Source organism: Myodes glareolus, chromosome 3, assembly GCF_982192425.1.
Source record: "Myodes glareolus chromosome 3, mMyoGla1.1, whole genome shotgun sequence".
Lineage (NCBI taxonomy): Eukaryota > Metazoa > Chordata > Mammalia > Rodentia > Cricetidae > Myodes > Myodes glareolus.
The window spans coordinates 37,836,644-37,864,632 of NC_142028.1; the positions used below are offsets into that span (position 1 = coordinate 37,836,644).

At 51.5% G+C, this 27,989-nt stretch overlaps 2 protein-coding genes across 7 annotated transcripts; one reads left to right on the forward strand and one right to left on the reverse strand.

Moving 5' to 3' along the window:
• Rpusd3 (RNA pseudouridine synthase D3) lies at positions 1–19,920 on the forward strand. 4 transcript variants are annotated; one of them, XR_015000972.2, is made up of 10 exons: positions 1–155; positions 432–571; positions 1,269–1,313; positions 1,400–1,499; positions 2,264–2,371; positions 2,450–2,534; positions 2,737–2,860; positions 3,178–3,317; positions 15,332–15,751; positions 19,780–19,920. XR_015000972.2 is itself a non-coding variant. In XM_048438599.3 (9 exons), exons 1-9 carry the CDS (start codon positions 1–3, stop codon positions 7,252–7,254), a joined length of 918 nt encoding a protein of 305 aa, XP_048294556.2. In that variant the 3' UTR covers positions 7,255–7,368. The 4 variants fall into 4 exon arrangements, 3 of the variants coding, with proteins under 3 accessions (XP_048294556.2, XP_087760558.1, XP_087760559.1); XM_048438599.3 differs by lacking the exons at positions 15,332–15,751; positions 19,780–19,920 and adding an exon at positions 7,234–7,368; XM_087904432.1 differs by lacking the exons at positions 15,332–15,751; positions 19,780–19,920 and adding an exon at positions 4,183–4,579.
• Ttll3 (tubulin tyrosine ligase like 3) lies at positions 6,178–26,273 on the reverse strand. 3 transcript variants are annotated; one of them, XM_085686843.2, is made up of 14 exons: positions 25,860–26,270; positions 25,561–25,652; positions 23,836–24,004; positions 23,600–23,697; positions 20,824–20,952; positions 19,746–19,860; positions 18,764–18,868; positions 17,094–17,289; positions 14,139–14,287; positions 12,390–12,633; positions 10,537–10,972; positions 7,216–7,486; positions 6,628–6,704; positions 6,178–6,462 (listed from the first exon to the last, which is right to left on the reverse strand). In XM_085686843.2, the coding sequence occupies exons 1-14, from the start codon at positions 26,224–26,226 to the stop codon at positions 6,322–6,324; spliced, it is 2,589 nt and encodes an 862-aa protein (XP_085542969.2). In that variant the 5' UTR covers positions 26,227–26,270; the 3' UTR covers positions 6,178–6,321. The 3 variants fall into 3 exon arrangements, with proteins under 3 accessions (XP_085542969.2, XP_087760557.1, XP_048294549.3); XM_087904431.1 differs by lacking the exon at positions 6,178–6,462 and having other exon boundaries at positions 6,637–7,486; positions 23,836–24,001; positions 25,860–26,273; XM_048438592.3 differs by lacking the exon at positions 6,178–6,462 and having other exon boundaries at positions 6,637–7,486.
• Positions 26,274–27,989: the final 1,716 nt, after the last annotated feature.

Genomic DNA, 27,989 nt, shown 5'->3' on the forward strand with positions numbered 1-27,989 from the left:
ATGCACGTGGTGGGCAGTCCCGTGGGTACGCATGCGCCTGTGCTTGCTTTGGGGATGGACGCCTTACGGGTTTGCCGTTGGGTTTCGGGGACCTGGCGACCCAGGTTCGGTGCTGGCTTACGGCGGAGAAATGCAGGCTTCGGCACCGAGGCCCGGTGATTATAACACTCCACTTCCGTGTAGGAGGGAGGCTAGGACAAGGGGGGGGCAGGTCCGGCATTCATATCAGGACGTGGGTTCTTATCCCAACTGTGCTGTGTGACCCGACACGACATCCATGGCGCTCTGAGCGGCTGATGCCTCTTCTGTCGTATTGGGCGCCTGTGGACCTCAACTGCCAGCCGAGTCCTGGAGTTCTGAGGCTTTTGTAAGAAAAGGCTGCACTGGGCAGGATGGGCGGAGGAGGTACCGGTTTCTGTCGTGTTTCTCAGGCGTCGGCCTCAACCTCAAGCTTCCAGCAAGCGCAAGGACCCAGTGGAGGACCAGCCCTTCCCGGGGCTTCTGCGGACAGAGAACCTCGGCGTGGAAGAGCTGGTTAACGTGCTGAGGGCAGCTGTGGTGGATCAGAAAGGTGAGGGAGCCTACTGCTCCTGAGCCTCCGACCCCCTGGAGTCTGACTCTGGTAGCTGCAGGAGCCCGGCCAGCAGTCACATCCCCTTCTAGCCTAAGTGGGGACAGGCATAGGAAACCTTCACACCGCCCCTGCGTTCTGAGACCCGCAGTAACAGACGTTAATTTCCTGTTAGAACAAACTTTGGCGTTAGTTATAACTGGGGCCTGTAAGCTGCGTGCTGTGCGCCTTGAGGAATAACAATTTCTCTGAACCTCTCAATTCTTTTGGCAATGAGGAGGCTACACGGTATAGGGGGAAATATGGCTCCTGGCTTGACAGATCAAGCGTTCTGATGTGAGAAATGATGGATCTCTGCTGTTTCTGGGAGTGGTGACCACACCTATAATTCTAGATTTGGGCGTTAGAGGCAAGGAGGATCAGGAGTTCAAGACCAGACTTAGTTATAAAGTGAGTTTAAGGCCAGCCTGTTTGAGCCCCTGTCTCAAACCAGACCATCAAGGACTGTGGGAGGGACACGCATTATACTAAGGTACAGTGCAGCCAGTGTGAATGAAAGCCCAGAACAGCAGGCACAAAGGCCCTGGGGTGCAGGGAGCAGGAAGTTCAGTTTGGAGTGGGGTTGGGAGCTTATGATCCCTGAGACTGCATGCACACAGGCTGCCCTGCTTTTGGTGACATCTACGGAATGTTTCAGGACCTCTGGTGACACTCAACAAGCCACAGGGTCTGCCTGTGACAGGTATGGGCACGGGTAAGGAGGGAGAGGTTGGTCGGGAGGAGATGGTTGGATGGCGCTCTGGCAACATGTCTGCTCCCTCTTCTCAGGGAGACCCGGGGAGCTGACATTGCTTTCTGTGCTGCCGCAGCTGAGCCAGGCCCTGGGGCTTGGACACCGGGAGCTCCAAGTTGTACGAGCACCTGGAAAGTGAGTTACCTTACACCCACTGCATATAAAAGTCCTACTCAGGTACTTGGCACATGGTAGACCCTCCGGCATTGGCTCTGAGTTCTCCAGGGGGCCACAGAAAAGGTCTTATGGGTTGTTTCTTAGGAGGTGTGGACTGTAGCCCTGGCGTTACTGTTTGACCTTAAGCTGATGTTCCTGTTTGTTTGTTTGTTTCGTCCTTTGTTTTTTTAGACAGGGTTTCTCTGTGTAAAGCCCTAGCTGTCCTAGAAATAGCTCTTGTAGACCAAACTGACCTCAAACTCACAGAGATCCGCCTGCCTCTGCCTCTTCAGTACTGGGATTAAAGGCATGCGCCACCACCACTCGGCTATAATTTTGTATTTTATGTGCATTGCTGTTTCACCTGCATGTATGTCTGAGGGTCTCAGATTCCCTGGAACTGGAGTTACAGTCATGAGTTGCCATGTAGGTGCTGAGAACTGAACCCGGGTCCTCTGGAAGAGCAGCTAGTGCTCTGAAGCTGAGCCACCTCTCCAGCCCCTTAGAGGTCGCCTTTAAAAAGACCAAAGATTTGTTTTTTATTTAATGTGTGCGTGTTTAGCCTGCCGGTATGTCTATGCACCATAGTGCATGCCTGGTGCCCCAAGAGGCCAGAAGAGGGCATCAGATCTCCTGGAACTGGCATTACGGCAGTTGTGAACCACTATGTGGGTGCTGAATGCAGGTTGTCTGCAAGAGCAGCCATCTGGCCCTCATTTTTGAGACCTGTCCCCTTCTTCCAGGGAGGCCTCTGGGCTTGTGCTTCTCTCCAGCTGTCCCGAGACAGCGAGCCGCCTGCAGAGGTTCTTTGCTCAGTCGAGGAGATCCCAGAGGCCCACAGCCACCTACTGGTGAGCGGTGCGGGGTGACTCCCAGGGCCAAGGGACAGTTGCAGGTAACTGCTCTGAGACCTCCTTTCTCTTTCTCAGTGCAATCACTGATGGCATCCCTGAGCCTTCTGAGGGGACTGTCAGCGTGGCTCTGAAGCTGGACCGCATGGATGGCATTGATCTTGTGAGTCAAAGAAGAGGAGCCCTTTCAGGTTTTGCCTTACAGAGGGGTCTGTACTGTGCACATGGGGTGGCTAGGTCCCCTGTCCCCTACCAGGCAAGTGACTGCTGCCTGTTCTGAGGCCCCGTCCTAAGTCAGCCAGCAGCAGGGGTGGCTCGATGGGGCTCCTAGGTGTGTGCTAAGTCATTCTTGGCCGGTTCCCTAGGCAGTCCCAGTGACATCCCCATCTCGGAAGGACATCCTAGAAGGCGTCAAGAGGACCCTCAGCCATTTTCACGTGATGGCCACAGGCTGTGGCTGTGCCCTGGTCCAGCTGCAGCCACTGACAGGTGGGTCTGCTGGGGAGATGAAGCCTGTGAGGAAGACGGAGCTCGGCAACAGGCAGAGAGCATCTGGTGGACCCCACGGGGTGGGCGGGCTCAGTGGAAGGCAGCAATTCTAGGTGCACACCCACAGTCTAGCATCTCGGGGCTTCCGTTCTGTAGGGTTGACTCCCCAGATGTGGTGGGATGCCTGCTGTCACTGTCCTGATCTGCTCAGGGGCCTCTCTCTGAAGGCAGAGGTCACCTCACAGATCATAGTCTCTGGGAACGAGGACAGTCCTTCCTGGTCAGGAAGTACAGCTGGCTCCTCACCCATCTTTCAGTGTTTCCCAGTCAACTGCAGGTGCACATGGCTCTGCAGCTCTGCCCGGTGCTTGGGGACCACACCTATGCTGCTCGAGTGGGCACTGTTCTGGGCCAGCGCTTTCTGTGGCCGGCCACGACCACCAAACCCCAGAGACAGGTAAGTCCTCAGGTCCCTATGCCCGCTCCACTTGCGGGGGACTGGCTTGTCTTCTGTGTCCCTGTGGAGCTGTGTGGCTCAGACAATGCCATATTCCCTCAGGCTTCCTTCTGTCCATGAGCTCAGCAAGGGGGTAGCTGATCTCTAACAGGCCCTGAAGTCCACCATCCTGAGTGTTTGTGTATCATTTCTTCTTTGGGTTAAGTCCAGCGAATGGGCGTGCGGTAGGAGTGGGCTTGGCTCTAGGCAGCCACTTGGAGACAAGGACTATTGCTTTCTGGCCAGAAGGGGAGATGAAGTTTTCGTGAATCATGGCTTTGAGGGCCAGGTCTGTGTACTTTTCCTCACATCCCATTGACCAAAGGCTTAATCATATGGCTTCAGTAAACACAAAAGAGGCTGAAATGTAATTCAGCTCTGTGCAGAGAGAATACTCTCCCTGACTGTAGAGAAAATGACTGCAGTTGCAGTAGACCAGGAAGGCCCATCAGAGCTGGTGCTCCTCACTGCAGACCAGGGAGGCCCATCAGAGCTGGGTGCTCCTCACTGTAGGTCAGGGAGGCCCATCAGAGCTGGGTGCTCCTCACTGCAGACCAGGGAGGCCCATCAGAGCTGGGTGCTCCTCACTGCAGACCAGGGAGGCCCATCAGAGCTGGGTGCTCCTCACTGCAGACCAGGGAGGCCCATCAGAGCTGGGTGCTCCTCACTGCAGACCAGGGAGGCCCATCAGAACTGGGTGCTCCTCACTGCAGACCAGGGAGGCCCATCAGAACTGGGTGCTCCTCACTGCAGACCAGGGAGGCCCATCAGAGCTGGGTGCTCCTCTGGCTGGAGTTCAGATGGGCTGCCGTCTTTCCCACCCCAGGTCCTGGATGAAGCTCTCCTCAAACGCCTCCACCTGAGTCCTTCCCAGGTGGCCCAGATGCCCTTGCACCTGCACCTACACCGCCTCCTCCTCCCAGGCACCAGATCTAGGGACCCTCCCAGTGAACTTCTGGCGCCTGTGCCCTCTTATTTCTCAAGGACCCTGCAGTGCCTGCGGCTCTCCCAAAAATAAACGTTTGACCCCCAATTGGAAAATGGAAAGAGGAAGGGCTGTGACCCACCTCACGGACAGTGGAGTTGGTGCTGAGCAGTCAAGGTTCTGGGCTCCTTAGTCTGCCAATCTAAGATCAAATCCCAGTTAAGCTACTTGCTTGCTGTGTGGCATTGGGCAGTTGACTTTCCTCTGGACTTAAAATAATAAAAGTCCTACCTCATAAGCCAGCTTTTGAAGATTTACTAAGAAAGCAAATGTTAACCAGGGACTGTGCTCTGCTCAAGTGAACAGCGGCCAGGTCTGGAGGTGGCATCTGCCCTTCTCCTAGCCTCGTTGTGTATCCCTGGCTGGACTGGAGCTCAGAGGACTGGCGGACAGGCGTGCACCACTGTGTGTGCACGAGCTCAGAGGACTGGAGGACAGGCATGCGCCACTGTGTGTGCACGAGCTCAGAGGACTGGAGGACAGGCGTGCACACTGTGTGCATGAGCTCAGAGGACTGGAGGACAGGCACGCACCGCTGTGTGCACGAGCTCAGAGTACTGGAGGACAGGCGTGCACCACTGTGTGTGCACGAGCTCAGAGGACTGGAGGACAGGCGCGCACACTGTGTGTGCACGAGCTCAGAGCACTGGAGGACAGGCACGCACCACTGTGTGCACGAGCTCAGAGGACTGGAGGACAGGCGTGCACACTGTGTGCACGAGCTCAGAGGACTGGAGGACAGGCGTGCACCACTGTGTGTGCACGAGCTCAGAGGACTGGAGGACAGGCGTGCACACTGTGTGCACGAGCTCAGAGGACTGGAGGACAGGCGTGCACACTGTGTGCACGAGCTCAGAGGACTGGAGGACAGGCGTGCACACTGTGTGCACGAGCTCTTCTGACCCCGCTCCCCTCCCCAGCCTGCCCAGGACACAGTCACAGGCTACAGATAGTACCGGCAGCTAATGCTCCGCAGGCAGGAAATGCCACCCTTTGCTTGTTTCTTGTGGCTTGACCAACCTCTCACTGAGGGAAAGACTAGACACACTCTGGAAGAGGGCTGAGGTTTAGGGAAAGCCCATCTCTTGTCAGAATGTTCTGTGCTCGTAAGAAACTATTCTGCCAGCCCAGTTTGCCTTGGGAAAGGGGCACTTCCTGATGCCTGGCTTTCCACCTGCTATGGTCTCAGGTGAGTCTTGTCTCCTTGTTCAAACTCAGTTTCCTCATCTGTATAGTGAAGGCTCTTCCCCCACCACCCCAATCTTCCTGCAGAGAAAGCTGATGCCTGTCATTGGATGGGGACTGTGGCCCTTGCTAGTGCAGGCCCTGCTGCTCAGCTCTTGTTACCAGCCTTGTCTCACATTATTCAAGCCAAACCTGAAGAACTTTACTTGTTGTTGTTGTTTTTTTTAATATGATTCTGGATCCAGGATGGGGCAGTGGAGATCAGAACAGGGGTTTCTCTAGCCTTATTATAGCCCCCCTGGTCCTCAGTGTCCGGGATGTCAAAATAAGGGTCAAGGGTTTGGGGAAGCTCAGCCTCTTCTCGGGGTATGCCTCAGCCCTGGGTTTGTCGCAGAGTCTGGCCTTGAACTTGCCTTTGGCTTTGACTTTCCTGTGGGTGCTAGGAAGAGGTCCAGCTTCAAAGGGCAGAGGCCATGAGGCATTTCCAAAGTGGGAGCCTCGAAGGTGCAGGGGAATAGCAGCCTCGGTGTAAAGGAGGGGAGGGAGAGAGATATGATCAGGCCTCTGTCTCAGAACAGGGTTCTGGGGAAGACAAGCCCTTCCCCAGGGCACTGCATGGTCTGGGTGCTGCCCTCTGTCTGTGCCCTTCAGCCCCGACCCCACTGCTCAGCACTACCCGCCAGGGTATGAGGTGCAGCTCAAGGCCCACCTTTCCCGGTTTCAGCATGCTGGGTGCCAGCTTGAGGTCAGGGTGAGGTGGGAAGGACATCAGAACCTTGGCAGTGGGTAGAGTCATCAAGGCCTTGCCTGTGGTTGACAGAGCCTTAGGGCCCACCAACCGGCCATGTTGCAGTCTGAGGACCCGGCCCTGGGGCCGGAGCACGCAGGGAGAAGGCAGCCAGGCCTTGGAATGGAGACTAGAGAAGTAGGAAGGGGCTGTGGGAGAAGGGAAGCTGTGAGGGTCTGGGTAAGGCCCCAGAGCCTGACCAGTTTTTCCACAGGGTATGTGGAGAGGTGGGGGGTGGGAGGTGAGGGCAGAGGAGCCCCTCCCAGCTCCTCCAGAGGCAGTGGGAAGAACACAGGGTTGGGGAACCAACAGACCTGGGTCTGCATCCCAGCTCTGCCCCTTCTGAGCTGTGCAACCTCAGGCAACGTCCTTAAACTTCCCGCTACCTCGGCTGGAAAACGGGGACAATAGCACCTACCTCACTAGGGCGTTGTGAGGGCTGAGGGGGCTGGTTAGGGATCGGGAAGGGCACAGTAGCAGCACCTTTCCCCAGAGGAGAGTGAGGGCTGAGGCTGGCCAGAGCACAGCAGAGGTCTGGACTCCAGGGACGCGCACTCTAGGACCAAGCCGGGGCATATTCTGGTCTAACTGCCTGGCAGGGTGACTACTTTGGAATACTTATTTGGTTGTATATGGAACGGTATTTGGTGAGCAGTGTTCGTACTTGCTATCACTGGTGGCCTTTTGGCATGAGGGCAAGCCCAGATGCACGGGAAGGGCTTGGAGAGAGCGGGCAGAAATGGCCTTGGGAGCTCTAGGGTACTTGGGGAACATTGTATTACCCCAGGCCTCAGGTTGTTTCAGACACAGTGACCTGTTGAAAGTGTGGCCCACCCTGGTGTTTGGGGGCTCCCAGTCCTGGAGGGGGAGGCAGACCAGGGCTGAGGCACTTTTTGCCTTGCCTTTCTTCCCCTTTCCAGGGACCAACGTGGTGGCAGTAGAGTCTGGCCTCTCGGTGTGTCCCAGGCTTCTGGCTCCAGCGTCTTTCCTAGAAGCTGACCTGTGGGTAGGGGACCCTGAGTCCTTGCCTTCCCCAGAGCCTTGCTGGGTCAGCAGATGAGGGAGTGATGAGCGGACTGCTGTGCGCCGGTGGCCCACTGCCATGGGTTTCTTGATGGTAGACCCCTCCACCAGGAGCCGGATCCCCACGTACTGGGGCACCTCCACAGCAGGCTATGGGCAGGAGAAAAAACAAGGCCATGGCAGACACTAGTGAGAGATGGCAGTGACACCATCTAGACTCGTGACACAAGGCAGAGATGGACGAATCGGTTTCTGGGGTATCTGGTCAAGAGGCACTTCTGAAAACAGGAAGCTCCCTCTGTTCTCAAGGGGTCCAGAGACCCTAGACTCACAGAGCCCCAGGGAGCAGGAAACCAGAGAAGCAGAGATCTCAGCCATGCAGACAAAGCAGTCAATCCCACTGCACACCAAGGTGACCTCTGGCCTGTGTCAGAATAAAAGCAGCCAGAGGCAGACAGAATTGAGCCATGGTTTTCTGTGTGGAAATGAAATTCCCATCATGGATACCAAGAAGAGGGAAGGGGCTAGAGATGGCTCAGAAGTTATTAGCACTCGTTGCTCTTCCAGAGGACCCAGATTCAATTCCCAGAATTCACACGGCAGCTCACAATTGTCTGTGACTCCGGTCACACCCACGCAGACACACATGCATGCAAAACACCAATGCACAGAGAAAAAATTTTTTTTAAAAAAAGAGGGAGGTATAGTGACTCCTCCCGGTAGGGCCTCTGTAGTTAGATAAGGGCTTCAGGATCGACTCCACCTGAATCCTAGTAGCTTTCTAATAAAAGGGAAAGTTACAGGCGGTTGTGAGCTGCCTGATGTGGGTGCTAGGACCTGAGCTTGGGACCTCTACAAGATCATCAAATGCTCTTAACTGCTGAAACCTGTTTTCTTTGTAACTTACACTGTCTATGGTATTATGTATTAGCAACAGAAATGGATAGATACACGAAATACTAAATTTTCGTGGGAGACAGTGTTGAGATGGCTTAGTGAGTTAAGGTACTTGCTGAGTTCAAGCCCCAAGACCCATGGGGTAGGAGCAGAGAACGGGCTCCCACAAGTCGGCCTCTGACTTCCACATGTGTGCTGTGGCATGTGTGACCACACACATACACAAACACAATAAATATAAAGAACAATTTAAAAAGCTGCAAATGGGTGGGCGTGGCTTCTAATAGAGATCTCTGATGGCAGCCCTCTCAGTCCAAGGTCACATTTGGCATCAGGAACTAGAGGATCTGCTGGTTGTGCTTTGTGACCCAGCACCAAACGTCTCTACCCTGAACCTCACCAGCTTGTTAACCTATCTTCTAGTTCACAAGACAGAGAACAGACTGAGCTGAACAACACTGGGGACAAGCAGATAAAGGAGAATGTCGGACAGTGCTTCGGCCAGCCTGCCTGGCCTTCAAAGGGTCAGGATGCGGAGCTGTCCTAGATAAAGGGGATCAGAGAGACAAAGCCACTAGTGTAGCTACCTTAGTTGCGCAATGGCCCTCAAACTCAAAAACAAATCAGCAATAAAAGATATCTGGGGGACAAAGGACATTTGAAAAGTGTGAATGCCCAGCCATTCAACTTTGTTGTGAGACAGGTTGGCCACAAGCTCACTGTAGAGCCAGGATGACTGAACTGCTCCTCCCGCCGCTGCCTCCTAAACGGGGCTTACAGGTGTGTGTTGCCCATACAGAGTTCGCTTCAGTTCAAACTGCAGATTACTTCTTCTGTCCCATTTCCTCCCCTCTCTTCTAAGACTACGTTGTTTGTGACAGATTCTCAATATAAAGCCCTAGCTGAACTGACATTTGCTATGCAAATCAGGTAGGCTGTGAACTTGTGACAGTCCTGCCTCTGCTGCCCAAGTGCTGGGATTACAGGTATATGTGGATATGTGGATACCTACTCATATGGCCTCCTTTACCTGGAAGTGTAACTCAGTGGTACTGCACACACCAAGCATGCAGGCATGGATTCCATCCCTAGTGATGACATCCCTAACAAAAACTGAACCTTGTTGCCAGCACATTGTTCTAAGATGATCAGAAACTGTAAGAGACCACCCAGGTCATGTGGTCAATGTTCTCCCTTCCTGTGGCTAACCTAGACTTTGGTTAGCTGGAAGACTCCTGCTTAGAAATAGTTGTCAGAATTCAGAAAGCCTTAAAGACATCCCTTCAAAGCTTTGTTTGTATGGTTGTTTTTAGGTTGGGTCTCACTCTGAATACCAAGCTAGCCTGGAACTCACTATTTAACCCAAGCTTCCCTTGAACTCAAAATGATCCCTGTCTCAGCCTTCCGAATACTAGGCGGTGCAAGGTTGAAGCTCCGTATCCCACTGTGATGGCTCACCCTAGCTGCCAACTTCACTGGACTGAGACAACCTAGGAGTTTTATAAAGCAGGCCCCTGGTGTGCCCTCAAGGGTTGTTTCTAGAGAGAATTAGACCAAGAGGGCTTTGACCTTATAAATGACTTCACCCATTGGTGGGTTCAGAATTCTGATAACTGCTGCGAGACTGCAGCACCGTGGAGTGGCATGACTCATACCTGTAAGCCTAGCACTTGGGAAGCTTGAAGCAGGAGGAATGCCATGAGTTTCAGGCTGGCCTGGGAAATAGCTTAAGTTCTAGGCCAGCCGAGGCTATTCAGAGCAAGCCCCTATTTAAAGAAACTAAAAAAACAATGAAACAAAGTAATGTTTTTGGCTGAATAAAAAAACAATCCTATTCTTATTATAAACAAGCAAGATCAAATCTGTTTTTGAAGAGATGAATAATATAATAATTATTATAACAATAATAACAGGCACTGCTAATTGATTCTTGATAGAGCTTGCAGTTAGTAGAGCTCCCATCAGCCAGTAGCTAAAACTGTATCCTCTGGCTAGGCATCCCAAACCCCTGTGCAAAGACCAAACCCCTTCACTGTACAGATGAGCAAATAAGGTGCTACGTAGAGGCTTGGAATTACCACTGGAAGCTGATCAGGTCCCAGATCCTCTGAAAATATATCTGTGACTGCAAACTCATGGCATTAATGTTTCTCAGAGGACAGTAATCTCTACAGATGAGGAGACAGGCCAGAGGGGTGTGCCTGTGTTAAGACGCCCCTTGGGGACAGGCCAGAAGCCCAGGTCTCCCTGCAGCCCCCGGGGCTTGCTATGAGGTGCCTGTGGGAGGTGCTGGAACATCTCACCTGCTTATAGATGAGCTCAAAGGCTCCCGTGTTACAGCTGCGGTCCAGTCGCCGATCAATGACCACACGCAGAGTGTCTGCTTGCACACCAGCACAGAGACGGGCAGTGACAGCTGTGGAAGGTGCCATGGTGGGGCTGGCATTGATCTCAATCAACCAGGGCCGGAAGTCTTCCCCAAACACAAAGTCGGCCCCATAGAGCTCAAAGCTGGCCTTCCGGCACTGCACAGTGTCTTGGGAGGTCTGCAGGGCGTGGATCACAGCAGCCTTCATGCCAGGTACAATGACACCAGACCAGGCATTTGGGGCGCCCACCTCCTGCAAGTGAGCCTGAAACCTTTGACTGGACCACATGTTGTCGGGGGGCAGCATCGGGTGCCGGTGGCAGGAGGCCTCCAAGTGTCTCTGGATGGAATTGTTACACAGGTGGACAGAGCTGGAGTGGAGCAGAGAGACAGGCTCAGCCCTGGAGCCCAACCTCGGGGCTGCAGGCCCAATCCTGTGGTCAGCCATCCTGGTGAGCTTAACTGTCATGGGGCTCTGCTGAAAGATCCACAGGACAGAAGGACAGAAGCTGCCCCCTGACCCCAGCCCCCATTCACCTAAGGCCAGGGCTAGCCATTTCTCAGAACACTTGGGTGTTGCTGACAGGCCACGGTGGCAGGTGCTTTGGTTCACCCTTCCTGTGTGTGGCAGGGAAGGAGACGGAGAGGATGACCCTAGATGGTCAAATCTCAGCTTCACCAGTGACTAGCTGTGAGACCTCAAGCAGGTCATGAGCCTGCTTGCCCCTCTCCTCGCTCGAATGGTAATAACTCACTTCATTGTGTTTGAGACATGACTGGCATGACCAAGCAGAGGCACTTATCGCACGTGAAGTGTTGATGATAGACAGCTACAGTGTCCTGCTGTATCAGTCTTCAGATGTGGAAACTGAGGCTGGCCTTTCTCTTTGGAATGGTTGTATGTCACCCAGACTAGATTAAAACTTGCCATGTTACTGAAGATGACAGTGAACTGATTGTCCTGCCTCTATATTCCAAGTACTGGGATCACAGGCATCCACTATTCTACCTGGCTTGATTTTTTTTTGTTTTTGTTTGTTTGTTTTTCGAGACAGATTTTACAGTTTCTCTGTAGCTTTAGGGCCTGTCCTGGAACTAGCTCTTGTAGACCAGGCTGGCCTCGAACTCACAGTGCTGGGATTAAAGGCATGCACCACCACCACCCAGTTTGACTCCTGCCTTAACCTCCCAAATTCTAGGATTACAGTTAGGAGCTACCACACCTTGCTTGTTTTGGCTTCAGTGGGGGTTCTCATTATATAGCCCAGGATGTCCTTAAACTCAAAATCCTTCAGATTTAGCCTTGCAAGTGCTGGGATTACAGATGGACGCCAATAGAAACTGGGCCCTGATAGAAACTGAGGCTTAAGTCGTTTTTCACATCTCTGAAGGAACACAACCTGGATGCAGCAGAGATGGAATTTGAACCCAGGCCTCATCAAGGTTACCTCTCATTCCAAGAGCAAACCACAAGTTGCCTTTCCCCTCTCAAGTTTCCCTTAGTCTGCTATTACCCAATCTACATTTTCTTCCTAACACATATCAGCTTCTAGCCTGTTAGCCATGATGACTCAAGCTCATTGCTAGGGTGTAAGCCCTTGATTAGCTGGAGTTCTCATTCTGCTTCCCAGGGCAGTCTGTATCCCCAGGGCACTCCCTTGGCAAGCTCCTGCAGGCTGAGGATGGGTGGTGGTGAAAGCCCCGCCTCCCTGCCTGCAGAGTCCACTGCTTTATCTGCTGACCTCCCTACTAGACCAGGCAGTCAGGGGAGGTGGAGGAAGGGCTCACTTGTCCAGGTTCTTCAGGGAGAAGGGCTGTGTGGAGAAGCGGATGTAGCTGTCTCGGTAGAACCACACAGTGAGTGGATTCCAGTCAGTTACCAGGAACCACTGTCTCAGGTCAAACTTGGTGCCAAAGATGAGCAGGGGTCGCTCAATGTACTTCTGCACAATCCACTTGCCGTCCTTCATCAGCACGGGGTTGCAGTCCACCAGCTTCAGCATCTCATCCAGGTGGTTCATGCACATAATACCTGAGGAGGAACCCAGGTAGTCAGGACCCGAAGGCTTGGAGAAGCGCTCGAGGACCACAGATCCCATCCTAAGCTCTCATCCCGAGTCCAGCAGAACATCTCACCTCTAGCAAAGCTAAGAACTTAAATAGTTTTTCTAATTAATTGTTTACTAAACTTTGATTTGCTATATACAGGTAAAAATTTAACTGAGGGGTGGGGGCTGGAGAGATGGCTCAACATTAAAAGCACTTGCTGTTCTTGCAGAAGACCTCAGGACTCCTATGGCAGAACCCCAGTTCCAGGGGACCTGACACCCTCTCTGGCCTCCATGAGAAGCAGGCACACACACCCTGTACATACATACAAACAAAAAAACACATACACATAATATTAAATAAACATTAGATAAAAAACTAAGGGCAAGATGGCTGAGTGGGTAAGGTACTGGTCACCGCGGTTGGTCACCTGAGCTCAGTTCTTAGAGCCCATGCATGCGGGGGAGAGGGCAGACCCGTCAGTTGTTCTCTGACCATTCTTTTTTGTTTGCTTGTTTTTGTTTTTTTGATTCTTGAGACAGGGTTTTTCAGTAGCTATGGAGTCAGTCCTGGAAGTCACTCTGTAGACCAGGCTGGCCTCAAACTCAGAGCTCCGTCTACCTCTGCCTCCTGAGTGCTGGAATCAAAGGCCCGCGCCACTATACCCAGCTTGTTCTCCCTCTCTTTTTTTCTTTATTTATTTTTGTGACAGGTTATGTAGTCCAGGCTGGCTTCATGCTTACTGTGTAGCCAAGGCTGGCCTTGACCGCTGCTTCTGTTTCCACTTTGGATGATAATCTAGTACCCCAGGAACAGATACACTTTCCTTTTTCTGTTTTTTTAAAGTTTGTTATTTATTTTTATCTTATGTGTATGAATGTTTTACATATGTCTGTATGCCGCACGTGTGCCTGGGGGCCAGAAGAGGGACTGGATCCCCGGAACCGGAGATGCACAGTACGCTCACCTTGTGACATTTCACTCACCTCTATGTTACCATGTAGATCTTTTCTAATAAAGAATCTCATCACTGCAAGTTTTCTGTCTGTTTTTCGGGAGGCCTTCTGCAGTCTTTAAAGGCCAGGCTGACACTGGGCCCTCATATGTACACAGTGGAGCCACTGAAGTGATTCAGTGAAGGCAAAGCCCAGGAAAGGACTTAGGGAATGAGAGGCAAAGCAGCCAAATCGGTAGCGGTAGCATGACCACCGACCTAGCACCATGCCGAGTGGTAGGTTCATGCCGCGCTGTGCCGAGTGGTAGGTGCATGCCGCATTTAACCTTTTCCTGACAGACCTAGCACCATCCCCACTTCACAATGGAGGGCACAGGTTTAGAGATGTGAACTGACCTGTTCAAGGTCACACAACCTGTTAGTGACGGAGCTGAGAGCCAAACGTGGCAGTGGGGCAGCCTGCACTATTAACCCCCTTGGCTTCTAGCGGTAAATACAGGTATTAAAACCAGAAGCAAAGGTTGCTCTCCCACCTCGGCCTCGGGACTTGGCTCCTGGCTTCACAATCCAGATGTTTCGATCCCCCTCCATGTCGATTTGGGGTACCACAGCCCGAAGCTGCTGTAGAATGTCTTCGCAGCGCTGGACCTGGGCCTCTAGGTGTCTCAGTTCTGCCCCTTCACTGTGTGGAGACAGTGGGACTTGGGAGAGGGGGCCTGGGGCCAAATGAGAGCACAGGACAATCGGAGACACAGCCCCCTCCCAGGCCCCTGCTATGCTAGCCTGCTTTGGTCATGCCTGCCTGAGACACCTGATAGGTCTCCCCACTTCCCATTCCCAATCACCAACAGCCTCTAACCTATCCAGACTTCAGCCCTCCCCAATTCCAGTCTACCTTCTGACACCTACTTCCCTAAGATGGATGGGGCACTCACTAAGTCAGGCACCCTGCCAGACACCCCCTATCTGTGTGTGTTCCCCCCTCCCCTTTCTCTCAGCATCCCTCTAGGAAATTACTCAACCAACTCAGCCAATCTTAGAGAAATGCAAATTGAAGGTGGGAGAGTTAAGGGACCTGCCCAATGCTACACACTGGGTGGAGTGACTGAGCCAGGTGCAGAAGCCTGACTGCTTCACCCAGAGGTGCTCTGAGTCCATCCTTCCTTATCTCGACTTAACTCTGGTTGACAGTTGAGCTCTCCTAGCCTACGTCTGCGCAGGCTCGGCTGGATCCCACCTCACCAGGATTTGTTTCTCTCCCATCACACACCCTCACATGCTACAGACTGATTTATTCAGTTACTGTCTGCCTCTCCCGCTGACCTTTCTGGTATGTGGTGCAGGGGCTCGAACCCAGGGGCCCAGTAGGCTGAGCACACACCCTCCTCTTAGCTACAAGCGGAGCCTGCAGGGCTGTCTTCTGCGGGGTTGGCTGCCTGCTGTATCTCACTCTAACAGAGCCTCTGCCACTTAGCAGGCAGTCTGCAAGTCTGTGGACTGAATGGCTGATTGTGTGCCTACTTACATAGGTGCATAGTTGACCTAGACAGACAGGGGTTCATGGGAGAGGGGAACCCTGTTCCCTCAATTATAATTCAAACAGATGTCCCAGATGGATGCCTCACTTAAACTACTGGACAACAAAGACCCCCTTGGGTGCTAGGCTCACTTGAACACCTTTGACTTCCCACCATGGATAACTTTTTTTTTTTTTTTTTTTTTTTAGGAGCAGCATCAAGAACAAAAGCAACTGTGGTGATGCAATCTAACAAAGATTGCCCAAAGGTCAAAGTAGGGAGCTAAGCCACTAGTTAGCTGTAGAGGCCAGGCAGCGGTGGCACACACTTTAATCCCAGCACTCAGGAGACACAGGTAGAAGGATCTTTGTGAGTTCAAGGCCACCCTGGGCTACACAAGGTTGATCCAGTCCAAAACAGAAATGAGACAGGCTAGACAGGTGGTGATGACTCACACCTTTAATCCCAGTACTTGGGAGTCACATGCCTTTAATCCCAGCACTAAGGAGGTGAAGACAGAAAGGGATATGGCTGAGCGGAGAGAGGAATATAAGGCAGGAGGAGACAGGAGCTGACTGCATTCAGTCTGAGGATTCCTGGAAACACTTTGGTCTGAGGATTCAATAGAGGTAAAAGGTCTCTCTAGTATCCGGCTCCTTTACTTCTCTGATCTTTCAACATTTACCCTGATATCTGACTCTGGGATTTTATTATTAAATTAGAATTTGCATTCCAGGTGGCCAGATGGAGGTGCTTGAAGTTCTCTGAGGAACAGTCCCACTGGCTCCTGATGAGCTTTCCTGTGGTCTGTGTCATATAGTGTCTGCCTAGTCAATCTGGGGTGAGGCCCAGAGAAAGTGTCACCTGGGAGTGGCAAAGGCTCAGGGAATTTGAAAATGTCTGTTCAGTATGATTTTTATATTTAGGAGAAAAAAACCTGCTTTGATGGAAGTCAACTTTTATAGAAGTCAGGCTGGTGAGGCATGGTCTTGTTTTCTGTTTTTATTATTTTAAATTATGTGTGTGTGCCTGCATGTGTGTGTGTGCATGTGCACACATGTGCACAGGTATTTGAAGACTCCAGAAACAATAGGTCCCTTAGAGCTGGAGTTCCAGTTGGTTATGAGCTGTCTGACATGGGTGCTGGGAACCAAATCAGAACCTCTGACACAGTTAGTGCTCTTAAGCACTGAGCCCCCAAACGGGCTCACTGTAACAATGGTAAGTGCTGTGCCCTGCAGAGCTTTAGCTCTGGAGCCTGGCATAATGCTAGCTACGCAGGTGGTGCTCTCCAAGGCTGTGGCATTCTCCTGCTGCCATGCCAGAGCCTGCTCCACTTCCTGCCCTCTACCACCCAAGAGCCTTTGCCCAAGGCGAACTCCCAAAACGCCACCCCTGTTCTTTCTCCCTGCGACTCTCTTACACACCCTACAAGGTTCTGAATTCTACATCAAGGAAACCTGTTAAGCTCACTGTGTTTAACCCAATATTTCCAAATGTAGCTGATCACTAAGCCCCTTGTGATGTCTGTTTCCGTCCTACGGTAATTAGCATCCCGTGTCACAGTGACAGATGGCTTCTAGGATGAAATCTAAGTGCTTTAGATTCTGATTTTGAGGGGACACTCAAGCCTGTGCTGACCCCACAATAAAATTATCCCATGGCATACCATTCTCCAAACTGAATGCTATTTCTAAAGCCATTTTGCATTTAAGAAAGAGTTGTTTCGAAAGCTCGGTGATGTTCCTAACTAGAGTTTAAGTCTACTGACAACCCAAGCTCCCACCTTGAGTCCATGCTGTGCTAAGAGGAGAAAAGTGGATAAGACTTTCTCATGGAGCCACTGGGAGCCTCTGAGGGTCAGGAGTGCCCAGGATAAAAGAAAGTGGGGGGCTTGGCTGTGCTACTGGGGGTGGGTCTGACTGTAACCCCTGACCATGTGCCCACAGCCCTGCCCTATAGGGCACTTACTGGACTATTTGGTAGTAGCGCCGGAGGAAGTCGGACCAACCCTCAGGGCTGAAGTAGAGCGGGGCATCTGGGTCCTTGTCGATGTCCTTGTGGGCCATGCTGCTGAGGTGCTCCTCACAAACACTCAACGCCTCGTCCACAAACTCTGGGGACACTATCACTGCCTTTCTCTCTTGTTTCTTGGGCAGTGTGATTTCTGTAGGGATGGAAGGGGCCCTGTAAATAGCCCGTGCCCAGGCGGGTAACATAACACATGCCATCGTCCTTTGCTGACCTGAAACCTTGATACCTGAGGCCCAGAGTGAACTCGATCCCCAGTCACCCTGGGGCATGCCACGCACTCACCTGGAACTGCTCTAAATTCACCTGCAACCCTAGCATTTTGTCCCTGGCCACCACTGTCCCTGCATCTTACTCAACTAAGCCTCCAACCTGAATGTCCCAAAGGTCTCTGGAGCATACCTACCCCAGCACCCACCAGCAGCTCTCTATCCCTGGGCCCCCTGGCACAACTTAGCCCTACAATGTACCTGGAAACCTTGTTTAGGTGAACCTAGATACACATAAAGCCAAATCTTACTTAGCTTCTTCCTATATCCCATGGGATACCTGAAGCATCCCTTCTCTCAGAATCCTGATGGATATCCACAGCCCTTAAGCCACAGAGTGCTAATGTACGTGCAAATGGTAGCACTCAGCTGGAAATGATATGCCAACCCCTGCACCAGAGGACCTGACCCTGGCTTAGTCCTTTGCCTATTTAAAAACTCTTGACATGTAACCGTTCCCTCAACTGCCCACCTGCAACATTGACCCATACTTGAGTTCAGCACATGGAAGTTTAAATGCAGGGTCTCTGGACACATAACGTTCCCTGTGGCCCAGATCCTGGCACATAACAGTCTTTTTGGTACCTGATCCACCTAGATCAAATGACAGCACTTGACGGTGTGCATGTAAAGGTTCCTCCTGAAGGGCCAGGGACTTTTCTCCTTCCAGTAAAGCTGCCCATTCCTTCCCAGAGTCCCTTGGCCATGGCGCCCCAGTATTGTAGAGGGAGAAGGGGAAGCAGTATGTTGGACCAGCATGCAAAGTATTTCTATGTCCCCTCCCTTCCCAGATGTTCCTTATGTGTAGGAATGGGGTTTCTTGGAGACATTTGTGCATAGCTGAGTTCCTCTGTGTCTTCCCAGAGAACCTGAAGTGGCTATCACAGGCAGGGATGGGCCATGTGGTCTCAGCCCGCCTCTCTAAAGTGGTCAGTCAGGCCTATTCAAGGGATGAACAGGTAACAATTGCCAGGTAGACAGATCAGGGGTAATGCAAGGGTGGCCTGCAGGATAAGGTGGTAAGCAAAGGACGGACAGGTGGATGGGGAGACAGGAAGATGGGCTGTGCAAGGGCAGGCAGGGAGGGGACAGACAAGTACAACGTGGAAATGATGGCAGTGGTAGGTGACTGAAGTGATCGGCAAGAGACGGCTGGGTGGGAAGATGATAGAGAGAGAGCAGACGGTGGCTGGGCAGTAGGTGGATGGCTGGGTGAGCAGGAGTGAACAATAGTCACAGACGGGAAGATGGAGGGAAAGGCTAGTGGCGAAGGTGCGGAGGAACAGATGAGTGAATGGCTGGGCACACAGCAGTGGGAGCGGAGGCAAGCACAGCACTCACCTAGGACCTCTTCCTTTCTTGTCTGAATGGAGGTGGAATATGGCTTCCCTTCCGACTTCACCACCAGCTTGAGAACGTTGCGGGCAGCTGTCAGCCAGAAGTCCTCTGCTCCCAGGCAGGGATACCCTGCTCAGCCTCCAGGCTCCAGGCCTCTCCTGGTTCTGGAACCTCACCATGGCTTGTCCCATTTTGGATCCAGAACCTCATTTACCTCTCTCTAGCACCTGGCTCCTACCCCAGTTATAGAATATCACACCCACAGTGTGACAGTGTGACAGCAGACTGGACAAACTGTTTCCAGATAGCCTATACCTGTTTCATTTCTCTCTCTCTCTCTCTCTCTCTCTCTCTCTCTCTCTCTCTCTCTCTCTCTCTCTCTCTCTTCTCTCTCTCTCGTTGAGACAGGGTCTTGCAGCTTCAAGCTGACCAGCTTGGAATTCACTATATAGACAAGGGTGGTCTCAAATTTGTTGCAATCCTGCCTCTGCTTCCCTACACTGGGGATTATGGGTGTGACCCACCTCCCATGACCCTCTTTGTCCATTTTGATACTTACTCTAGCCTGAGAACCACACTGTAGCCTAAATCCTATCTAAGGTTTAGAATGTAATTTAAAAGCTGCCATCCGCTCTGGGTCCAAATTCTAGACTCAGAACCCATATTGGAGCTGGAGCCTTCTTTGCTTTGAAGACTCACAGCCTTTTCTGGAACCTGGTCCAGCCTGCAACTTATCTGGATTCCAAATAGAACCAACCCACCAACCTCTAGAACCTGCTCTAGAGTAAAGCCTGGCTCCCTGGGCTTCTCTGTATCAGGGTTGACCAAGCTAGAGGCTCAGGAATGGAAGAACCATTAGTGTAAGGAACAGACTGGGGCTACAGAGCAAAGTCTACTGAGTAGGTAAGGGCAAGAGGAGACCTGTTGTTTTCCACTGTGGGGCAGGCAACAGGAGGGGGTCAGGTCTGGGTTGGAGTCCTCTTACCTATGAAGGCTTTCTTGTCATCCTCTGCCCCCAGACGATAGCATCGTGGGAAGAAGGAGTCAGCATCAGCCTCATCGAACCATGGCAGATTCCGGAGGTTGAGACACAGGCCCACCTATGGAGACAGCTGCTGAAAGGGCCGTGGAGGACACAGACAGTGTTGAGGGGCTCCCCCACGTGCAGCATATGTCCAGATGCTCAGGAAGACCCAATTGCTAGACCTCACTTGATATCCATCCATCTCCAGGTTTGCCCAATTGAGAAGGCCTCCACCCACCCTTTCCCACCTATAAAAGCATATTCCACCCAGGAAGCCTTGATAGTTCACACCATAGTGTGAATGATGTAATAGCCTAGTGGTTCTCAACCTTCCTAATGATGTGACCCTTTAATACAGTTTCTCATGTATGGTTACTGTCCCTACCATGAAATTATTTTGTTGCTGCTTCCTAACTATAATTTTGCTAGTTATGAATCCTAATATAAATATCTAATATGCAGGCTACCTGATATGGGACCCCCGAAGAGGCCATGCCCCACAGGTTGAGAGCCACTGGCATAACGCATGCTGGTAAACCCTTTATCCTTTACACAGCCTTAGATAACAGGCATGCTGGTATTCTCATCTAAAGATGAGCAAGTGGGCCTGGTGGTGGTGGCGCACGCCTTTAATCCCAGCATTTGGGAAGTAGAGACAGGTGCATCTCTATTACTTCGAGGCCAGCCTGGTCTGCAAAGTGAGTTCCAGGATAGGCTCCAAAGCTACACAAAGAAACCCTGTCTCGAAAAACAAAAACAAAACAAAACAAACAAAAAAGATGAGCAGGTGGAGGCTGGGAGAGGTGGAGCCACTTGCTAAGAAACCCAGTAGACAGACATGCTCTATTCAGGCCAGGGCTCCTTTGTTTACAATCACTGATTTGGTGTTTTTCTGTTTTCAGACTTCTGGGAATTGAGCCCACAATCGCCATGCCAATATATATCGGGGACTACATTTGAACCCAAGAACACCTTGTGTTCTCTGCAGAAATGGGGCTGCCAGCCCACAGGCCAGGGTTGGAGTCCATGGGATGCCTACCTTTGTAGTGAAGGAGCCAGCCCGGGCATAATGGTTTATCATCTGATCCTTGGAAAGGAAGCGACAGTCCAGCACATCTCGCCGAGTGGTCCAGATGAAGTAAGGGGTCTCGTTCCGAACCATGCGGGACTGGAGGAAAGGGGAGGAGATGGAGACATGGAGGCCAGTGGGGACAGCTACTCCCTGCCCTGCTGCACAGAAAGGAGAAGAGGTGTCAAGGTGTCCTCTGGACTCCCCCAGCTCTGAATAAATAAGGCGCGAGAAGACATCTTCTCCAGAGGATATACCGGGTGAGCAGACAGCAGGCCGTTTCCAGCCTCCACTTGTGTTTCAAGGCAGTGACTAAGCTGCACACCACAATGCCATACCTTGCTCTGTGACCATCAGTGATTGTCCCAGTAGAGGGACCGTGACTCCAATCAATGCACACAAAGCATGGACAGAGGCCCTCCATGGACCCGACCTTTCCATTCTCTCTACAACTCTGGGACACAGGATGCTCACCAACCAGCAGCACTGTAACAGGCTCTGGTCTTTATTTTTAGAGACAGGCTCTTGCTATACAGTCCACAAAAGCCTCAAACTCGCTAGGTAGCCCAGGCTACCTTCTAACTCATGGTTTTCCTGCTTTAGCCTCCCAGCTGCTGGATTACAGATGTGCACCACCCTGCCCGGCTTCAAACTGCCCCCTCTCTGTGTATTGGGAAATTGCTACCTCTGTATTTTTCAGGTCAGATGTAGTGGCACACACCCAGCACTCCAAAGGCAGAGGCAGCTGGATCTCTGGATCTCTGAGTTCAAAGCCAGACTAGTCTACATATGGACAGCCAGGGTTACATAGAGAAGCCTGGTCTTGCAGGGAAAGGAGCAAGTAAGAGAAAAGGCTTCATGCTGACAATTTCATATTGTTTTTTGATGAGCTAGTCTCTGTGGCCATGTTTGTGGGGGTCTGTTGCTCTGTGCCTCTCTCTGTAGAATGCACTACCTTTACCTCTAACCCTACTCAGAGGGCTTGACTGAGGATTGAATGAACTGACACCGAAGATGCTTAGGACAAGGTGCGAAATGGCCATGGTGGTGCTTGCCTCTTTGTGTTGTTTTGGTTTTTCTAGACAGGGTTTCTCTGTGTAGCTCTGGCTGTCCTGGAAAGCTATTATGTAAACCAGGCTGGCCTTGAACTCACAGAGATCCACCTGCCTCTGCCTCCTGAGTGCTGGGATTAAAGATGTGCGCCACCACCACCTGGCCAGGAGGGGAAAAAAATTTAATTTATTTTTATGTGCATTGGTGTGAAGGTTTCAGATCTCCTGAAACTGTTGTTACAGACAGTTGTGAGCTGCCATGTGGGTGGTAGGAATTGAACCCGGATCCTCTGGAAAAACAGCTAATGTTCTTAACTACTGAGACATCTCTCCAGGCCCCAGGAAGAGAATCTTAATGAGGGATTGTTTAGATCGGGCTGGTCTGTGGGAGGACCACATGGTGGTGGTGTTCCTCAGGCTTGGGTCCTGGACTGTATATGAGGAGAGGAGGTGAGGCTGAGTGGATAGCAAAGCACGCATTCATTTCTCTGCTCCTGACTACGCTGCAGCTGTTCAAGGTCTTCACCTTGACTTCTCTGCAATGACTGACTGTAACCTAGAACTAGGAGTTAAACTTTCCATGCCAAGTTGCTTTTTGTCAGAGTATTTTATTATAGAAACAGAAATGAAATTATTGAAGGCAGCCAGAAGACTTGGCACATGATGGTGCCTGAGTTGATCCCCAGAACGCATGATGGGGTGAGAGAATCAACTTCAGAAAGTTGTCCTCTGACCTTCATGTGCATGTGGCATGTGCAGTTCCACACCCACATACATATATGTCATACACAAAGAAAAAAATGGCGATTTCATACAGTTCACTTAGCTCTGAACTCATATCCTCTTTTCACCACACATGGCCCCCACACCAGCACCTCTCAAATTTTGGTGTGCATGTTTCTGTATGTGGGAATGTGTGTTTTGTGTGTGTACATGTGGAGGCCAGAGTATAATCTTGGGGTCCCATCAGGAGCCACCCATCTTGTTTTATATTTTTGTATGCCTGCAGGCCAGAAGAGGGCACCAGATCTCATTATAGATGGTTGTGAGTCACCATGTGGTTGCTGGGACTTGAACTCAGGACCTCCAGAAGATCAGCCAGTGCTCTTAATCTCTGAGCCATCTCTCCAGCCCTTGTTTTATATTTTTTAAGGAGGTATTTGGAGTTTTTTGTTTGTTGGTTGGTTTGCTTGGTCTTTTTTGTTTGTTTGTTTTTTTGAGACAGAGTTTCTCTGTGTAGCCCTGGCTGCCCTGGAACTTACTCTGTAGAGCACTCTGACCTTGAACTCACAGATAGCTGCTTGTCTCTGCCTCCCAAGTTTTGGGATTAAAGGCATTCGCCAGCACTGTCCAGCTGACATACCTGGGTTCTGGGGCTTGAACTCAGGTCCTAACTTTATTAAAGAATGCATTACCTTTGCTTATCTCTTAACTTTTAAAGCCATTTCTTACAGCCCTCATTTGCCAGGGGCAAAGAAAAGAGATGCGCAAAGTACTTGGCAGGGAGAGCCATCAAAGCCACCATGAGTAGAAGATGTGGTCACCCTATCAGTCCTACTAAGTTCCTCACCATTCTGCAGATCTAGCCAGTCTTTAGAGAAGCAATCTAGTTTTCCTGACTGGAAGCTGGGGTTCAGAGAAGGAAGGACATCCAACTGCTAGCCCCCCGTTTTATTGACTCCCAGGGTCCTCACCATTAAAGCGTGTACCCCATCCAGGTCATCAAATTCCAGAAAACCATCGAAGTCCAACAGCTGTGGCTCCCGAAACTCCTCGTTCTCTTCTTCATCCTCTGTGGATGTGGAGGATGACTCCTTGGGACTGTGTCTATGCCCCCACAGTCCTTTAAGGTCTCAACCCTGGACCAGCGGGAAGCAAACGGAAAAGGACTCAAGGAGGACAGCTTGTGCACAGGGAGGGACCTACTCACCATCCTCCATGGCATCACTATCCCCCATCAATGAACTGTCTAGCTCCTTCTGGGGTGGTGGCAGGATGCTGCCTTGGGGATGGACCATCTTTTTTTCTACCCATCCCCTCTGGCGCAATAGACACCGGATCACTGGGTATCGGCCATGAATCATAAAGATCTTCTTCTGCTGTAAGATGAGAGGCGGGGACTTGCTTCAGCATCAGACATATAGAAGGCAATGGTGACCAGACAGGATCTCTGCCTTCAGGGAATTTTTATTCCCCAGTAGGAGGCAGCTCATAAACAAGAAGAAAAATAAATAGTTAATAGCTACTAAGTACCTATTATGTAGTAAGCACTTACATGCACCACTAAGAACAATTTGCATTTTAATTACATATTGAAGGCACACAGAGGCTAAACAGTTTCTCCAAAATTACACGGTAGTTAAGTGACAGAGCAAGGATTTCTTCCTTTCTGTTTGGTGCTGGGGATTAAGCCCAGCGCCTTCTACACGCTAAGCACATGTTCTATCCCTGGTATTCCCAGTCTCAAGAGTAATGCATGGTCATGGTCACAGCAAACTGGGAAAGAGTCACGAATGCAGAGCTGAGCGAATGGCAGTTAGAGCAGAGTGGGGTAGCATGTACAAAGGTCCAGAGGCTAGCGAGAAGTCAGAAGGACTTGAGAGGCCAGGGAGAGTGAAGTCTGATAAATAGAGTTCCCAAGAATACTGGAGTATGACTGGACTGTGTAGGGCCTCATGAACCTTAAAATTTAGCCTTGCATTTTATAAGGAGACGAATGAATCAAGAGCATAACTATGGAAGTCTCTATAAGTCTGCATGCAACTGCATGGAGCATCAATGGGGGAGGGGACAGGCACAGAGGCAGATCCTTAGGAGGATGCCATGGTCTGAACAACTGCAATAGTTAGAATGAGGGTGGTAATGTGGAAACTGGGAAGGAGATGCTTCCCATTCTGGAGGTGTGGATGATGCTGATGGGTGGATGGAACTGGAAGAATGGATTTTTGGTTTCTGAAACAAGTGATGGAGAAAACTGGATACCGGGTTTGGAGGGGGCGCCGACAGGTTTGAGATAGTCAAACAGGAGTAAGGTTTGGGATGCAAGCAAGCATGAGATGCTGGTGAGCTCTTTGGATGGAGAGACATCCATCAGAGGGCTGGATCTCCAGGGTAGGGGTCGGAGGCAGGAAAAGGGTTGGGTAGGGCACGGTGTGATCTGGACTCCTAAACTCAAGGAAAGAGGTGCATGGAGACAGATCGGACCCAGGACCCAAGGAATTACAAACATCTGGGGAGTCTTCAGAGGCAGAGGCCAGGGAGTAAGCAAGGGGAACCAGGAGTGTGGAGCCAGCCAGTCATTTAGCCTAGGGTGGAATGTAGGACCCGTTTGTAATACACAGTTCCCCAGCAGGAGAAAGGCAGTTAAGGACTTGGCTGGCTCCTTACTGGACACCGAGGCCCTAGATGAGAATAATTCCTAAAGGGAATGGGCTAGAAGGGCTGGGGATCAGGACCGAGTGAGCTGAAGAATGTATCCCTAGGTAGAGACAAATCCGTCAAGACGATGGGCTTGATGCGCGCGCGCGCGCGCGTGTGTGTGTGTGTGTGTGTGCGCGCAAGCTTGTATTAAATCTTTCTTTGACATTTATGGATTTATTTCTTAAGGGTATAAGAAACTAGTAAATGTAGCCACCACCACCCTATCCCCTCCAACCTTGACGGCTCTCTCTACGTGGATTTTGGCGTTTCTGAGTCGGCCCATGTGGTGAGGTCCCTTGGAGAATCCTCGCCAGAGGACAAGGGAATCTGCAGAGAGATGCGAGCAGGAACACAGAAAGCTGGGGGTTGGGTCCAGGGACTTCTCTGACCTCAGGTGCATGTGCTCCCTTGCCCCTACCCTGCATCCAGATGCCCAATCTGCAATGCTCTCCAGGTGCCCCATTCCTTCCACCCTCGCGACCTTTCTCTGCGGCCACCAGGGTCTCAGGGCTGGCTGCCTGCGCTGCGCCTCACCATCAGGTGGTGGCGGGGCAGTAGGCAGAGGCTCATCCAGGGTCGAGGGGAGCCGGGAGCAAACGGGGTGGGAGCTCGCAGTGTCCCGGGCGCTGCTTAGGTGGCGCACAGAAAATGGGCTGTAATCCCCACGGCAACGTGCCCCCTCGGGTCTGGCGGAGGCGGGCCCGGGCCATTGCAGCCTCCCAGGAGGGTGGAACTGGGAGCTGCCTGCCCAGGGCCACCGCGAAGGGGAATTGGTGTTGAGCTCGGGCGGCTGCGGCCTCCGCTGCCAGCTGCATTCCGAGCCGCCTTGTTGGCGGTAACAGGCAGCCGCAGGCCTCAGCTGCCCGGCGCTCAGGAGAAGCGCGGCGCTGAGGCCCTGCATGCGCCTGCCGCCGCCAGGATCACTCCCAGCGCCCCAGTGCCTTCGCTCAGGCTCCCTCTCAGGCCCCGCCCTCTGTTTCCCGTCTCCTAGGAGACTGTTGCCTAGGCACAATCAGACTCTGGTAGAGGGCTGGAGAGCGGCGGTGGGAAGTGGTTTTGGCTCTGGGCCTCACTTGCTAGGCACTGAGGATGGAAGAACCAAGCATTGGGGCGAATATTAGAGTTCTTTATTTTTTTGTGCGCTGGCCTACATACATACACTAAAGCTCTGGGATAAGGGCTGTCAACTGGTCCCTGATCTCATGAAACTTACAGTGTGTGGAAATCCAAAAGTTAGCAAAAGAAACAAAAAGGTGCTGGTTTAAGGGCATGGAAAAAGCAGTGAGCTGAAACTGGGAAGGGGACCTTGAAGGCAAAGCAGTCTACTCAGGTGACCAGTTAAGCTAACAGTGCACATGCAAAGGAGCAAGGAGCCACCAAGGGAAGAGATGAAATCACAGCCTAGCAGTGGGAAGTCCCAGCAACTGTCCTGTGAACCTTTGAGGGGGCCGGTGAATTAAAGACCGAGGTGAGGTTAGATCAGTCCTGTGGGGCCTAGGTGGAGATGGTGGGTCGTCTTTGGGTTGCATATGGGGTGGCAATATAAGGTTCAGAGCACACACTGCCTCTTCCACTAACTTGAAAAAGTCAAATCATTTTTATCAACTGAAGAAATGGAAAGACACTGGGCGGTGGTGGTATACACCTTTAATCCCGGCACTTGGAAGGCAGAGAGGCAGGTGGATCTCTGCGAGCCTGAGTTCAGCCTGGTCTATAGAGTTCCAGGACTGGAAAAGCCTGTGTTGAAAAACAAAGAAAAAAAGAAAGAAAAGGAAGAAAAGGAAGGAAGGAAGGAAGGAAGAAAGAAAGAAATAGAAAGACACAGAGTACTTCATTCTGGCCAAATCACAACTCAGAGAAAATAAGTCAGACTCCAAAACAGTACATAATTTGTCTCACAATCACACAGCATAGCTAAACCTAGTACAAGCCGGGCGGTGGTGGTGCAAGCCTTTAATCCCAACACTCGGGAGGCAGAGGCAAGCAGATCTCTGTGAGTTTGAGGCCAGCCTGGTCTACGAGAGCTAGTTCCAGGACAGGTTTCAAAGCTACAGAGAAACCCTGTCTTGAGAAAAAAAGAAAAGAAAAAAAAAAAAACTTAGTACAAAGGTCAGATTCCAACACCTTTTTGAGATGGCAGACTTTCAACAACTGGACCACCAGCACACTTGGTGCTGGAATGGAACTCAAGGCTTCGTGCTATCTGCCCAGCCACTTGGGCTTCCTGTGAGGGTTAGAAGTACCAAATGGAGTTGGAGAGGCCGGCTCTAGCAGTGTCTACTCAAGCAGTCCAAGAACCCAGCTGTCAGTCACCAGCAAGTCTGCCTTTGCAGTGAAGGTCCCCGAGCTACCTGTCCAGCCAACCCACCCTCCACCCAACATGGCTGGGAACTGGCCTTCCAGAAGAGGGAGGGCTGGCTGGTTGGCAGCAATCTAGTCTGCTCTCAGCTTGGAAATCTGGTTTTAGGGACTTTGTACCTTGGGAGATAATCTACAACGCAAGCAGTTTTGGCTGGCTCACCGGAGCAAGGATGTTCGAGGGTTGGGTGACCAGCTGCCATTTCCTTCTGATCACCTGGCTTCACCAGGAGTATCTTTAACAGTCACTGCAAAGTTAGAATACAGCCATGTACCTCAGAGGGTCCAACTAATTCAATAAGGCAG